Source organism: Agelaius tricolor, unplaced genomic scaffold (genome assembly GCF_023055355.1).
Source record: "Agelaius tricolor isolate 1412-34295 unplaced genomic scaffold, bAgeTri1.0.p SCAF_1, whole genome shotgun sequence".
Taxonomy (NCBI): Eukaryota; Metazoa; Chordata; class Aves; order Passeriformes; family Icteridae; genus Agelaius; species Agelaius tricolor.
In genome coordinates this window covers 21,338,198-21,355,282 of record NW_027269261.1, presented here as the reverse complement: position 1 = coordinate 21,355,282, position 17,085 = coordinate 21,338,198, and the positions used below count along the sequence as shown (strand labels likewise).

General features: G+C 37.1%; 1 protein-coding gene across 9 annotated transcripts in view; it reads right to left on the bottom strand.

Moving 5' to 3' along the window:
- Positions 1–17,085, bottom strand: part of USH2A (usherin) — a 373,983-nt gene that overhangs the window by 66,073 nt on the left and 290,825 nt on the right. For all 9 annotated transcript variants that reach the window (XM_071426043.1, XM_071426058.1, XM_071426050.1 and 6 more), the window contains 7 exons: positions 16,715–16,925; positions 15,682–15,879; positions 14,941–15,095; positions 12,923–13,121; positions 6,887–6,994; positions 6,155–6,338; positions 5,217–5,374 (listed from right to left, as the gene is read on the bottom strand). In XM_071426043.1, the coding sequence (XP_071282144.1) occupies positions 5,217–5,374; positions 6,155–6,338; positions 6,887–6,994; positions 12,923–13,121; positions 14,941–15,095; positions 15,682–15,879; positions 16,715–16,925 (1,213 nt within the window). The remainder of the gene's footprint in view (positions 1–5,216; positions 5,375–6,154; positions 6,339–6,886; positions 6,995–12,922; positions 13,122–14,940; positions 15,096–15,681; positions 15,880–16,714; positions 16,926–17,085) is intronic.

Sequence of the window (17,085 nt, the reverse complement as noted above, 5' to 3'; positions counted from 1 at the left end):
TAAAGACAAATAATAATTATTATTACTATTATTATTATTAGTAGTATTTCCACACTATAACTGGGGGGGTCTGTAAAGTATACATCAGAATATCTGAAAGAGTTTGAAATGGTACGAAGCACACCAATAGAAACATTTATTTAATCTCCTAGTTAAGGTTCTCTTCTTTTCCAGTCCTGAAAACTGACCAGACATTTCAGCTAGAAAAACCTTTTCCTTTATGAGAGTGATATAATTCAGTTTCTTGCATCTCATCAGGGCATTTATTCTAGGCAAAAATCACTAGAAACCGTTGAAATTGAAACTATTCAGAATGCTTGATTTCCCAAGGAAGATTAAATACAAACAAGGACAGCTGAATCCAGCCATCAGTATGCAGCAAAGGACACCTATTTAAAAGTAAATGACCTATCCAACAATGCTGGACAGTGTTCAGTCCATATCATTATTAAAAAAAACACCACCTCACACCTGAAACACAAAATCTTAAAATTCTGATAAATTTTGCACTATATTAGAAATGATGCTAATAGTAAATATGCTCAGGAGAAAAAAATATTCTCAAGAAGTGAAAATGAAATTTTAAATAAAATCACATAAGCATCCTGAAAAATTCCAAAGTCCAATGGAATCCTTCTATACTTTGATCAAACTCATTGACTATAAAGATCAAAGGATCACTTCCTAATCTGAAAAATTGTAATATATACTTTTACAACACAGAATCTTGTAAAAAACCCCTTTTGCTCAGAACAGCCTTCAGCATCTGCAGCCAGTCTGAAACCACTACCTCGTGTGCTCTGATGACTGAAGGAAATGAAATGGGCATATTTGTTAAAGTCATCTGGGAAACCACACGACTTGGTTAGTTCCAGAGTTCATAAATTTATGTCAGAATAAAAGGAACCGTAAAAGCACAAGTGAACCAATTTACCCTAAATGCAAATGGCAGTTTTGTTATTTGGTGTCAAAGTTACCATGAGCACAATGACAACCTGCCATAACACATTTTCATGTTCACTAAAGAACAAGGATTTAGTTGGTTAATATTCCCAGCAATACTCTTTTTCATAATTTACAACAACTAGATGCTGATAGGTTATTTAACATTTATGAAGTTAAGATGTAATCAGAAAAACCCTGATTATCTTTACAAATAAAAAAGTTAAATTATTCCACTTTTTTTTCTCTGTGACTTCATTTCACAGCAGGTGCATATTTTGCAATGGGACAAATCAATCAAATGAAACCCTGGCTTTTTCTGGGCATATTTGGATAACATTTAATGGGACAATTCTGTGCAAAACTCTGCAAATTAGGTTTGACGGCTCTGTGTACTTCAAAACTAGGCTAGGTCAAAAATAGAATTTGCAGCACAGGACGCTTAAAACTTGGGGTAAAAAGGCACAGACTTACAGACTGGTCAGCCAGAATCTGTTTGAAGTTAATTGCTGAAAATTACTTTACTATGATGTGAAATCAGATCACAATTAAAGCAAAATAGCTAAAACTTTTTCACTTATGGGAAACAAATACTGAAACAGGAACATTATCTCTTTTAAAGTTATATTTTAATATTTAAATTCACAAAACAAAACAATCTATTTGGCTTCCTGAGATTAGCTATTTACATTGTGCTTCGAATATCCAGATGTCTCAGTCTGGTTGCATCAAATATTCCCACCAAGACTCTGAAAACAGTAACAGCTGGGGATGCTGACTGTTTGCAAGATGCAAATCTTTGGATATTGGACTTGAAAACCTGTCCTACAGAGAGGTGGAGCGAACAATAATTTACTCAAAAAAACAAAAAATGAGAGCATGTGACAATGGCTTATCAAAAGTTCCATTTGCTAGTCCACAAGAAACCAAGTTGGTTGGGGAAGCTGTGACAAATACAATGGTATTCAAATGCCATGTTTGATCCCATGAAGAATAAAGTAAAAATCCAGATTTCAAACAACTGTCATTCTAACTGAAAGCAAACCTAGAGGTGGATAAGGTGTTATAACATGAAGAAGAAGAAAATATTTTAATCCAGATGATCTTTAACATATGAACCAGTATCCTAGGAGCAGAGGACAGGATCCTATTTTGAGCACGTTCAGCTTTCAAGTCACCACCAGCCACAACTGGAGACACCCAGAAGAATCAGGTCCCTAGTGAGGAGCAGTGGGGCTGTTAATGAGCTGGAATGCAGGATGGCTACCTGCCTACCTATCAATAACATTTATGGATACACCTTGGGGAAATAATGTGGTGGAGTTTTTTCCATTTGGCTCTTCTGCACTATCCATGGCACTAATAGTTATTCCATAATAATTGTAACATATCCTTCCTGAGCATATCAGTGAAATGTACCACACCTCTGAGGAAGATAATGGAATACCTATTTCAGAAAATAAAGCCCTATTTTCCACAGTGAGTGAGGTGTGTCAAGTATTTTTTTCTGAATCCATCACTGTAACCACTACTGGGCCACCTTGCTCTTTAGCTAAGTCAGGAGTTTTGAAATGCTACACATCTATAAAGTCACGAGACTTCGATATATTACAGATGCTGAAATGTTATAATTAAACCATCCAAAAGGAAGGTTTTTGTAATACAATGTGTCCATAATTAATCCTGAGGGTGATTATTTGATCCAAATTTATTACAGCACATAAGACAGAATGCCAAAGCAGCCCTGATATCCACAGACAGGAAGACACTATGAACAAGTACCTTCTCATCAAAACTTTGTTAATTAAAAGCACTTTTTTGACATCGAGTCTACAGCAGTGAAAAGAACAGTTTTGTCCAAGAGTGACTGCCAAGCCTGACAATCCTTATAAATAAAGATGCATTCTAAGTTTATAAGGAAAACCTATATTGACTCAATGCAGCCTACTGTGAGACAAGGATTTATGCACAGAAAGGCAACAGATCAGAAAAAGAAAAACAGTTACTCTATGTACATGGACATAAATAAGGATAAGAAGTAGTAGACACTTTATGCTAATCCTACCAAGCTGGAGATGATTGTGACCCCAAACACCTGTATGACAGACATGTTAATGGGATCTGTGATTCCAGAAGATCAGAACTTCCAGAATAAATCTCCACCTGCGTCCTCTGCAGTCTTACTCTTAAGAAAAAATAACTCTAGAAGCACAAAGGACCTCAGACTGAGCAAAAAGCAGGATTATGAAGGGTCAATAATTAATTTCCTAGCTTCTGCATAGAACTATGCTTCTGCCCACAGGTTTTAGCAGCATTAATAGCATTGTAGCTTTCAGTAACTTTCAGTAACATTTCTCTGCTGTTAGTACTCCTCATTCTTAGATCAGCTAGTTTCCCTGAAGTGCTATAATAAAAGGAACAGCAAGATTTGCTTTCCAAAATTTGTCTTTTTCTTAACTAGGAGGAAAATGAATCCTGTTCTAGCTGAAGCCAGGACAAAACCCAACAGAAGCACAGTATGAAAATCCCTTCTTCATATTTAAAAACCTAAATAATTAGCCCCACAACTAGAAGGCAAAGAAGTTATCAAATATCCACAGAAGTGAGATAAGTGTTCAAGGTGTGTCCCAATATCTGGAAAGAAGGGCATGTTCCTTTCCCATATAAGGAGAATGATTTCTACAGATGTGTGAATACATGAACCCTGCAACTTCTGCAGATCCATGATGTCCAGCCTCCTCCTCATCCCTCTGATTCTGCGGTTTCAGGAACGGACAGACCTTTGTATGTGTAATCTTAATTGCAACATAATGAAATGTACTACACAGAGCCTGGTTCTCCTTGCTGGCTTGTAACCTGCTGTGAGAAACAGGAATTTAAGCAGCTGGAAAGGGTCTAGAACAAGGACAAGCTTTTCTGGGAAACACCCCACTCTTCACAGCCTATGTATTCCAATGCATTCTTATGTTTTAAATCTATTTATAATGTTGCTGAATATTTTGTACCTTAAATTATATTTATTATCAAAACTATAATACAGCATGAGTCACTTTCCAATAAAACCAACTGTAGATTATATGCCATTTGAATTCACCTGCCTTCTGCAGGGTTCTAAATCCTTTCAGGCAGTAGGGGGAAAAGTTTAATTTAAGATTTTAATCTTTTTCATATATTATAGCATTTCTATAATGGATTTTGTGCTCCTGAAAACTAAAAGATTGACAGCTCAGGGTATTATAGATTTATTAATCATTGCTTAAATGGGTAGGGTGAGCACTGCTAAGCACTGCCACAATACTTGCAATCCCAATCTTGGAGGCAAAATGCTTTTTCTAGGTGACTTTACTTTTAATGCCAACTGTCCCTTGCTAAGCAAGGATAGAACATCTTAAATAATTAGGAACGAGAGATATTAAAAACTCCCATGAATTCACTGATAAAACACATAGGGCTATTATTGCAGTATGCAAACATCTGAAGTTTCTAAAAAAACTGATGAAATTTTAACTGAAAAAAACCCAGTATCTAAAAACTAGAAAACACCTTTTTGGAAATGAGGTACAGTGGAAAAAAGATTGTTCATTACAAGACTTTCATTGTCCCACAATAAATACAGCACATAATTTTTATAACATCAGTAAAGTGCTCCAATTACTTAAGCTATGATCTATATTGATGAAGCATCGCATAGTTTCTCTTAAAAAAAATTCTATCATTCAATTATTCCTTGTTAGCCCAGCTTTATAGCAGGTGGAGGCCACCTGATCATGTTCAGGAGAAGAGTAACTAGAGGAAAAAGACTTCTGGGCCTTTGCTGATTCACCATACTGCAAGGGAACATATCCACAATACACTAAGGTGCTTGGGCAAATAAAATTTACTCAATCAGGTCAAAGCTAGCACAGGATCTCTGTCTCAGAACCTAAAAGGTTGTCAAGTTTCCATGATGATAACTCAGATTAGTATGAACAGAAGAGAAAACTCAATTTTTTTTGTTTTTTCATTAATATTTGCACTCACTAGTAGTTCATAACTCCAAACCATGAAGGGTTTTGCTCAACTAAACCTCACAATACTGATGTCAAGTATCTAGATCAATATTATTAAAATAAAATGTCTCTAGGAGACAACAGCTTTAGATACTGGGTATTTAAATCGTTAAAACTAAATACGAAGAATAAAAATATCAGAATGATTCAGCTGCCTACCTGGATATACTAATTTTTCAATCCTTTCATTTTGCTACAAAGTACTACATAGAAATACATTTTTACCTGGCACGTCCCAAGCTAGAAATATAGAATATGCATCAATTACTGTGACATTATATGGGACATGAATTTTCTCTGGTGTTCCTGCTGGTGTTTGTATAACATATTTATCACTAGTGTTGCTGCCGCCCCAAGTGCTGGCTTCCAGCTGGTAAACATATCTGCACAAACACAAAAAGATCAGTGGACACTGCAGTTAGAAGCTTTAGGCATATCAGCAACAGAACATTTCCATTTTCACCAATTTAAAGTGAATACAATGAGTATTACAAATACTGCATTAGTGAAGATTTTCACATTCAAGTTTTCCTAATGTGAGAAAAGTAACTTAGAATAATAACTATAAAATCAAAGATACCAAAATAATAATACTTAGAATAATAATTACCATAGAATCAAGATACCAAAACTCAAATACTAATACTAAATACTAATACTAAAATTCAAATTAGCTTACATAAGCAAGAGAAGTATTGAGTCAAAAAGTGTCAAAACTAATTGCAGAATTACTTCTATAAAAATATCAGCAGTCACTTTTGAACCTGTATGTTCAGTATGCACTGGAACATCATATACCATTTGCAGTGCTGTTTGTCATATAAAACCTGGCATTTTTCAGAGTATATTCCATGATGGAAAAAATGCCTATCATTGAGCTACCAACAAACCATCCAACAGAAAAAAAGAAAAAAGCTTTACTTCTTTGAATCAGAATGACCAATTCTCAAAAACAAAACAAAAATTAAAAGTCCTTTGATTAATGTCTTTCTAACATTTGACAGTCTAGTAAAAGTGTTCCACCAATTTTGAGTAATGAAGTAATATTTCAAGAGAATTTTCTTTTGTTCACAATAAGTTATATTTTGTACATTTCACTAACACAAGTACCTATGTTTTTCAAGGTCTTTCACCCGTTATCACAGCTCGTTAACGTGCCTTACCTACTGTTAGGCTGCAGGTTAACATCTGTGAAATTCAGGTCTGTACTGCCACCCAGGAAAATCTGTTCTCCATCACGGAATAATCGATAATGAGTAATGAGTCCATTGGGTTCCTCTGGTTCACTCCAGTACATTTCCACTTCTGTTGAGCTGACTATGATATGATGAGGTTTTGGCCATACCCCTATTAAAATCAAAGTGACACTATTTTAATTTTATGACAGAAACTCAAAGGTGTTTGTTTTTTCTTTTCCCATACTTGTGCTGCTGTTTTCAGCAAGGTAATGAAAGCATAAAGCACTGCCAGGGAGAATGACAGAATTTAACACACTTTCTGCATTTATCCTATAACAAATGCAACCAAGTAGACAAGGTAAAGATTAATGGAGAAAGAGGCCAAAGGCTGCTGCCTTTATATGCCCAGTAGTCTCTGCATATTCATTTGTGCTTTAAAAAAAATTCATCTTCCAATTCTAACTTTGTTAATGAAGCTAATGAACTTAGAGATGAATTGGGGGAAATTTTCACAAAAAGAAAGCAGAAATGCAGTGCCAAGCAGTAAAGAGAATGTGGTAAAATATAAAAACTCCAAGAGACAGATTCTCTTGTGTAAATATCTACATGATAGCTTGATGGATGACAGTGGAGTTGTGCACCTTGTTAATCCGCCAGAAAATACAAGCCCGTATGACCATCTCTTTGCAGTTCTGTAAGAATGACTTTCTCCCTTACCATGAGGAGCAGCTTGTAAAGTTTGACCTGAAAGTGGTTGGCTGGAAGCACACCCAGCAGATGTGCATGCAATAAGCACAAAGCTGTAATTAGCGTATGGCTGCAGACCTAAAAAGAGCAAACAGAGTTTAGGCTGAGATGTTGACATCAATTATTCCAAGAATTATATCTCTGCATAGAAAGTTATTGAACTTAACTTATAGCCTTTTAGGCAAACATAGCGTATGAGCTATTCTTATATTACACCTGAACAATACTGAAACGGTGAATTCTCACTAATTTAGACATATATCCTCTACTGATTTAAAAGACCAAACAAAACAATTCAGACTGAATGTCTGTCTATGCTGCAATGGATCTATGGATATCTCTCATATACCTGAATCAGCTTTAAATCAAAAAACTTAGATGACACTGGCCATGCAGAAAAACACCTGAAAGTGCAATTGCTTAGAGTCTTGGTCTTGAAAACCTGAATAGCCCTTAATGTTTTGAAAATGTATAACTAATACATTTGCAATAATAAGATAATAAAATACTCACTTGTACATGAAACCTTTTACTACATTGCAAATAAGTCAAAGGACTGCGACCTTCCCAATTTTTTTTTTATTTTTCCCTCTATTTTTCCCCTATTTGATACAAGACTTTAAAATAAATGCTTCAAAGCAGTTAGAAGCTGAACTGACAACCAAGCCCTCATTACAAAATATTAATTTCAGTTACTTTTTTTAAAACTTTTTATTCAGCTCAAACCTTCTATGCTGTACATCCTTGAATGAGATGAGAATATATTGCTTTGCCTTTTTCTTGAAAATTTTCAAACATATTTGTGCTGTGTGTCGATGACTTCAGATTTCACATCAAGTTGCCTGTGGCTTAAGAATTTGACTTTAGGGATCCTCATAAATTTGCACTCACAATTTGGCTAAGATACTGAGCTTTTAGAATAGCCAATTCTGTGCACCTATTAAAGGCTTCTTGTAGTTAAATTGTTAAAGATGTAGACCATTGTGAGATCACCTTAGAGCTCAGCTTGAACTGCTGATCAGCCTTCTTCACACAGCACCCTCCAGCCCACAACACAGCACCTTTGCTAAACTATTATTTTGGAAATTTCTCAAAATTTATCTTTAAGATATCACCAGGCACAAACACTGAAAACCCTTTTCTCACATTTTCAAGGATCCCCTTGTTAACACCTCACAATATATTAAATAAAGGTTCCTGTTCCTGAACGTAAAGGATACAAAAAGTATAACAAGAAGTAAATTATACACAAAATCTCTCTGAAAATATTAAAATTGCAAAACTAAACACTCAAAAACTAGGAAATCCCATTACCAGGACATTGTACAATACAAACTGATCCTCTTTTGTTCACAGGCTTTGTGGCATAGTCCTTTCTAAAACTGCCTCCAACATGTGGTCTACAGCCTGATTAATTGTAATTTGAGACTTTTTCTTGCAGCGTCCACCCCTAGAGCATACAGATGCTTTGTTAACACCAACTTGCTGAGCATTCCAAATGTCTTAGGACCAAAACAAAAAATCCCCCCAACCAACTCCATAAAAAATCACATAAACTCAAAAATATAAAAGAGAAGAATTTCTCTCTCAGAATCAGGATATCGACTCAAAGAGACTGAGAGAACCAAAAATCTCCTTGGAGCTGCCAGGAAGCCATTTGGGATTCCTGGGACCTGGCTGTCAGACTGTCTGGTGTTATGCAAAACTTTATATATCCAAGCACAACTCGTGCCTTCAGCTGCAGCTCTGAGAGCTCAGGAAATTCAGGCAAGGTACTGAAAATGAAGAAGAGGTGGTTGTGACAAACTGTGGAAGACTGAGATGTGCCCTCCTCAGTACCACAGCCTGAACAAATAGGAAAGCCCTGGATGTCAGATTGCCTTTGGCAGTCCATGCCCCCAGCCCTGCAGCGATCCACGTTTGTCCCTCTGGGCTGTCCCAGCTGCCTCCCTCCCTGTGCTCCATGTTCCTGTCTCCTTGAAAGGGAATGGAGCTCTGGGCAGAAGCAGAATTAGGCCCATCCACACTGAGACTCCCAGAAGGAATTAATCCACTAAACACAGCTAAAGCTGAGGCAGCAGTTCTCCATACAGGAGCTTCATTTTATTCCTCCCTGGAAGAGGCACTGATTGTGGACTGAACAAGGCAGTAACCCTATGAACAAATGACTGTACTGCTGTGTAATGTAGATTGTTTGTGTGGAAGAGGCTGAATTAGGATTATACAGGTCAATTCATAGGTATTATACAGGTCAATTTTTAAGGATGTGGCTTTGTGGTCTTAACAGTGTGCTTTTGATGTAGCTCCTGCATTTAAATGGAATTATTTAGAGAACAATGCAACTCAGTGGCAACAAAAAAGTCTCTGCAAGACCTTTGTTTATAAACAAATCCTTCCTTACATCCAGCACCAAGATATTTTAATTAAAATACATTACAAACAAATAGAGTGAAAAAAGAAGCAGCAATTACATAGGAAGGTAAAATACTGAATGGAAGACATGCAGGCTGCTTAACAAATTGAACAAGATGTGAAGGAGAGAAAATAAAGAGATGACTCAGAGGGACAGCTCTTGCTGTAACCTATTCATGAACTGGAAGAGAAGAAAAATCATCTGAACACTGTGTATAAAAGTAAGGAGGGGGAAAATGACAGTTGCAGACTGGAGAGAGGCAGAGGCATGGAGGAAAGCCAAGTATTTAACATTTCAGGATAGAAAAGATTACTGTGGCAACAAATTACTTGAATTCCCCTAAAGGGAGTCATGTTCACTTTTAAAGGAAACATGCATAATAAAGCAATACTCATTTACAACTACACTTAAAAGAGAAAAATGAGCATTAAAAAAAGAGCACATGCTTTCACTAATTATTGGTGAAATTCTGATACCTTTAATTCTAGCCATATATGGAGCAGTCACAGCAGATTTTTATCTAGATTATTAAAGCTTTGCATTAGATGCCTTGTCTTATGCTTTGGAAAGCTCTGTGCAAATCTATGTATGTGATTGATAATAAAAACAACTAGTAAAATAATATTGAAATATAAGCACCATTTTGCTTTTCTAATGTCTCTACTTGATTGTTCCCTAGAGGATCTTTCTCCCCTCCTTTTTTTGTTTATTATTGTGGGAAATTTTTAATTTTTTTGTTTTGGTCAATTTAAGCAGTCTATTATATTGTTGCAGCATTTGTCTTTTGCCAAAAGGCTGTGGAACAGTGGGGCTTTTTTTAAGAACGCATTGTTCTATTAGCTAAATCAATTCCTTCTGATACTGTTTGTCTCCATTTGTGGGTATGGCTCCAGCAAGGTCAGTAATTAGCTCCCAGGATAACGCTCCTGGGCCCTGCTGTGGGAATTTTACTCAGGAGGATGTCAGATTGCTGACCACAGCCTCCCACAACCCCTTCACCCCCAAGAGTTTCCTTCAGATAAATATTATTAATGATTCAGTGCTGCATATGGAGAGAGACCTGACCAGTGACAACACTTTGGTAACTCTTCAGATTTCATTGCCCTGAAATGGAGAATATGTTCAGGTGAAAGAATTTCAAACTATTCAGTCATAAAGTATTCATACTATTGTTTCTTGTACTAAAATAAATATTAATTATCTTCCTTGGTTTTGACGTAAAAATGATTGATCCTACAAATTGTTGATAAAGCCTCTTACTTGGGATATTAACTTTGGTGTATTAAAAGGGGGGAGTTGAAAAGAACCTTTTCTATAAACCCACCTGCTGCTGCTGAAGAGGGCACTCTTGGCTTTCTTTTACAATTCCCCTAATTATTTTCCTCAGTCTTACCCTCTGCCTGGCCCCACTGAAAGCATTAGCAGGCCCATTTGTAAAGTAGTAGTAACACAAAGTGAAACAATGCCATAACTGTCATCCAAATTGTTCTGTACAGGGTACTGGAAGTGTTCAGTAATAAATGATATAAAAAGGTCTTTTATTGACAAGCTGCCATGTGCTGTTTGCATTAGAGAATATGAGAAGATGATGGCTGCTGCCCCTAGGTCCCAGTGGCATTCAACTCAGTGAGATAGCAGAAAATGCTTCAGTTTGCTTAAAGCATTGATAACACCTCTAAATAATTAACTGAGGACTTCCTGTCTTCAATTACTTAATGCTTTTTTTAACATCTTGAGAGGATTATAAGCAATTTATGGATTTCACATGATGAGCACATTCACCACTATTCCCACAAAGCATTTGTGGGATCATGTTTCCAAAGCTTTGATGTAATTAAAAATAAGCAGCAAGACAATGGTGCCGTGGCAAGGTGCTCGCCTTCACGTCTGCCATTTGCGAGACCCGAGATTCAAAGTCTCCACAAATACTAATGCTACAGCTTCATTAATGTTCAACTGTTGCTCAGGGAAAAGCAGACAGTTTTGGAGAGGAAAAAAAAAAGAAAAAGAAAAAACAAGGATAATGGGAAAATCGAAACATCCATCCACAGGGAATAAGACAAACAGTTCAAACATTTGAGATTATGTATGAAGTGAATTTGATTCTTTTATCGTATTCTTTTAATTTAGAGAGCAATAATTACCCACACTGCTAAATCACTCTCATGAATTCCACATTATTACCCAAGGAAGCTCCTGCAGAAAACAGCAAAAGATTTGATTATGACTGTTGGGAGGAATGATCACTTATTTCATTCCTGGCTTAACATGGCCGCACTGGACAGTGGCTTAACAGAACAGGCACACAAAAAAAAAAAAAGGTCCTTGTTTCTCAGGAATTAATTTCATTTCCTTTCACTTCCAACTGCTAAGTATTGTTGGCATTAAAATGGAGATATAACTGCCTTGGAGGAGCATGAGAAATATTTTTCAATGGGCTCGATAAATCACTCCTTGTTGGAATGTTCCTTCTTCACAGTGTAAACTTACCACAGTAAGTCTAAAACATGTACCACCAACTCTGGCTCATATCTCATGTCCAGAAGCACTGAATATGGAGATAGGCGTAATACACCATTGATGAATTTCACACTTGAGCATGATATTGTCAAAGAGGAAGAGCAATCTTGCTCTTCTGTGAGTGACTACAGCAGAGACAAACTCTTTTAAAGCACTAAGGGATCCACCCTGACTCAGGACTCATGTTTTGAGGGGTATTTGAGAGTGCCATCTATGCTTTAGAGGATTTATGTGCCCTACATCAAATTCTGCACTTTGGCTGGCTGTCATATGGTGTGTACAACACTGGAATCTTGAAATTTCCTACTTGTGGGGCAAAAAACCTAGGGAAAAATTAATGCATTTGTGACATATAAAAATTTAATGAGCAACCTCAGGTCAAAGAATGAAAAAAAAAATCCCATGATGCTTACGTTCCTGCTCTGTGTTCAACAGAAGCATTTCTAAGAGGGATTTTGGCTCAGTGTAACATTCAAAAATAAGTAAAAATTGAATATGCAAAAAACAATACATTTGAGGTCTGAGCCAAACTTTCCCCCAGAATCCCTGAAATAAAGCTTCTTTCATCAAGTATTTAGAAAAAGGCTATAAGCAATATACAATATTATAAACAGAATTTGGGATCTTTCCTGTTCTGTCTTCCTTTCCTTTTTATTACCTCAGACATAAAGTACTCGATCCTTCTCGATCCTACACTGCTACACATTCACAACAGCATTGCTGCACATCAGTGATGTTAAAGGAGAGAGTTGAATCTCATGAAGGGATGGCTAGCCTACACAGAATATCTAAGTCGTTGAGCACACTACAAAGCATGCATCTTCAGTCAAGCTGGACAGCTTTATTTTAAAATTTTGAAATTAAATCTATTAATATTTTAACAAACAGCAGCTAGAAATGAAAGAGATTGGAAAAAAATAAATTTAAGATATGTAAAGTCATGATAAAGCATTTCAAACTGTGACAGTGCTGGGGATTTCAAAGTTACTGACAAGTGGCAGTTTTAATATATTAATACTGTCTTATATCTTAAGGACAGGACATTAGCCTGCCAAAGAGCTTTGCCTCCTTACCTGACACTGTGTGCTGCATTCTGCCTGCAGCATCAATGTATATAAGTCCTCTCCCCAGCTGACTGATCTGGTACTCTCTGATGATCCCATTTGGTTTCTTGGGTGCATCCCAGGTTAAATGCAACGCTGTGGAGTTCAGAGCACTGACTTCTGGTGGCTGAACACTCTCGGGGACTCCTTGGACAGTGACTGCAACTACCTGAAGACATATGAATTAAACAGCAATTTAATGTAATAGTACACTAGATACCATGATCAATGAGAATGTCACTTTTGTTTTAAAATGTTGTTTGGGCTGGCATATCATTACCAAGGGGCTGGAGAAGTAGTTACTTTTTTCCTCCTTTTTCACAATGAAATCTGACCTTGAATACATTACATAAGTCTGTGTCTCCAATTTATCACAACAGGTTCACCACATTTTAGCTGCAGTGTATGGCACAGGGTGAAACAACAAAAACTGTATTGCTTGAAAACTCTTGATAACTCTCTTCCATATGGTTTGTCAGTGCCTCTGCATTTTAACTGCCTGATTTCATATATTTTAAGCACCAGTAAACATGGGGCTAAGCCTCCATATATCCCATGCAATCTGAACTCTATTGTAGTTATCTGCAACTCCATACTTCCATAAGGAATCTAAAGATTTTGAAAGCTAGGATAAGTTTGCACTTGTTAAGTTCTTTCTACAAAAAAAAAAAAAAAGGAAAAAGGTAATTTTCTATTGACACATCTCCACCATCAGCTACAGAAGAAGCATTTCCAAATTACATTGGTTTAATAAGTGAGTCAGACCATTTTCTCTTCGAGAATCACTTTTCTTTTTCTGTTATTACCACCATAAAGTATTTATATTATGCTGTAAATATAAAATGTGCCCTCTATAATATATTGTCTTAGTGCATTTGGTGGAATCAGTCCCCACTTGGAGACTTCAGTGTTTGCAACAGTAAACTCCTTAATTACAGGCAAGTGAAATAAGTAGGATTTATTATCAGTGGTTGCAGTGGTTGTGGTTGCAGCACAGGTCAGTGGTTGCAGCAACTGTGCCTACAGTTTCCAGACCACAGCTCTGTGTGCAGGCAGAGGACTTCATCCACCTCTCTTCATCCCTCTACATCAGTGTTTTTATTTTAGACTTCTGACTGAGATTTGCATGAATAAGAAAAACATTTAAACACCTGCAAATAAAAAAAATCAATCTCACATATAATAATACAACACATAGTCATTACTCCCCACCTCTGCCCCACAGACCTTACCCTTGTAGTCCTAGAAATTCATTTTCAAAGAGGCAAGAATAATATTGTGAAATAGAGGTCACTTAAGAAATCGTTTTTGCAAATAATAAATAAAGGAGGTACTTTGCAGAATAAAAACCAGAGCTGGCTAAATAGTAACGTTGATGATTCAAAGTGATACACGAAGAAATGAAAATCAGAAAGGGAGGTAAGAGATCCTGTTTGCTTAAAACTGAAGCTGAGGCAGGTTGCACACAGGGACAGTAAAGCCTGAAGCAGGTGCACTTATAGAAAGCCAGCGAAGAGTAATATAGTGAAAGGAGGCTTTTCCACTGGAGTGGAAGAGTAAGAAGTTTTTTGAAAAAATTGCTAGACTATAACTAAAGCAAATATCTAAGAAATACCAAGGAAGAAGAGGCTATAGACCTCCTAGTGAGAAGCAAAAATTTAATTTCCTGGTTTAGAGAAGGCACATTTTAATATTCGTTACTCTATTCTGCCATGTACAGCTTTCTCTTTAACAAACATCAGTTCCTACAGTGCAATTTCAGCTTTGCCAAGACTGAGACACTGCTTTCTTCTTCTGTTTGCTTTATCAACCTGGGGTTCCAAATATTCACCTGTCAGTAGCTGAATCCAAATCAGATTATTGATGTTTTTTTCACTTACTCAATAATCAGTGTGCCTTCAAATTACACCTTTCCAAAAGCATTTCAGTGTTGCCACACTGGCTGATAAAATCCTGGCATCAGTTTCCATGAAGCCCACTTCACTAACCTTGCTGCTGTCTGTGCAACCAGCCACAGTGCAGGCTCGCAGCTGGTAGGAATACTCTTGGTATGGCTGGACACCACTGGTGTCTGTGAAGCTCATTTCTGTTCCTCTAAAATGCTCAATTCCGTTTCGGAGGATGATGTAGTGAATAATAAGACCTATTGCAGAAAGAAAGTTTTCCCTTTTGTTAGCTGAGGGATCCTGTGTCATGGGATAATAACCTACTCTGCATACAGAAAACATTCAATGAAATATCCACATGGCCAGAGTAGCAGATAATAATTCTGATTAAATGCTGAATGTAAATTACCAGCTACTTTCCTCGGCATCTGCCTCAGTATCTGAGTAGATCCCAGTTTTTAGTGAGAGCACTACCAAGTTTCCTCACAGTTTGAAAATAATAAGCAAGATTTCCTGAAATAAATGTAAGCACCACTAGCACTACCCACAAATCCCCGAATATTTTTAGGATGATTGTCATTTTCTGATCATATTTGCACACTTATTATTACAACTGTACTCAAAAGAGGCTTTTTGGCACTTTGTAAAGACATAATAAGTTGTTTTCTGTGAAGATTCTCCTCTTACTTGCAATGAAAATTATAGCAACCTACAAAAAAACCTTCCTGCAGAGTTTAGGAATATGTGTACTTCAGTGACAGGGGTCAATTAAGATATGTTTTCTGATTTAGGAACACTGTCATTGGAACAATAGAAAAAACACTTATAAAAACGTATCAATACCATTTGGTTGAAGTGGTTCCTCCCAGCTGAGCAGTATCATGTCTTCCCGATTATCTACTTTGGCCCATTTTGGAGGACTTACACCCTGTGGCACATCTTGCTTAGTGACAGCTCTGCTAACTTCACTGAGACCTCTTCCATAGCTATTCCAAGCAGCCACCCTGTACTCATATGTGACAAAAGGTTCAAGGTTCACATCTAGGAAAAGAAAATTACATTTGGATCATCTCAGTCTTATCAAAATACAAAATAACTTTTTTTTTTTTGGGGGGGGGGTTACAGATAAAAATAGATGGTATTCTTTAGACAGGGCCATTGTTTTATCAACTTTTTTGAAAGCAAGTTTACACATTAGGTACTCCTTGAATCTCACTCATTGCATATCCCTGAAGTCTCCGCCCCAATTCACAGATTACTTCTTAAAAGAATTCTGCTTCACTAGACTTCATAGAATCATAGAATGGCCTGGGTTGGAAGCTATATTAAAGACCATCTAATTCCAACCCATCTGCCATGGGCAGAGAAATCTTCCACTAGATCAGGTTCAAAACCCATCCAGCCTGGCCTTGAGCAATTCCAGAGATGGGGCAACCACAACATCTCTGGGCAACCAGTTTCAGTGCCTCACCACCCTCACAGTAAAGAATCTCTTCCTAATATATCATCTAAACCTGACCTTTTTAGCTCAAAGCCATTCCCCTTGTCCTATCACTACCTGCCCTTGTAAAAAGTCCCTCCCTGACTGTCTTGCAGACCCTTCCTGAGGTACAGGAAGGTGCTCTAAGGTCCCCCTGAAACCTTCTCTTCTCCAGGCTGAACAATCCCAGCTGTCTCAGCCTGTCTGCACAGCAGAGCTGCTCCAACCTCTGAGCATCTTCATGGCCTTCTCTGGATTCACTTGAGAAGATCCATGTTGTTCTTCACACTGCATCGCGTTTAATTGGGCTATCTGATAGCATTCAGGCCATCTTTTTCTCCAGAGCAAATTATCTATACTAACAAATCACCAGTCTGGTCTGCCACTTTTCCTTACCTGTAAATGAATACTGTGTTGGACCTCCTGTGTAGACAGTCTCCTCTTCTGCTGGACACACACCTGCCTCTACCTCTGTTTCTGTAGCACTCTGTGAACCTTTTATCCATGCACAGATACTCTCCTTAGGATCAAAGTCACACTTTCCACAGTGTGCTGTTTCCTCCATAGATAAAGGGCAAAGGACATTAGCCTTGCATTCTTCTTTTACCTAAGGAATACATAGGAAAATTTAAATATATTTCCCATATTTTCCTTTCTCTATAAACGCTTCCATTAGTATTTCTCTATCTTTATACAACACAAAAACCATGTCACCACCTTGATTACATTGATATTTCCAGTATATGTGAGACCCTTTCAGCCTTTGG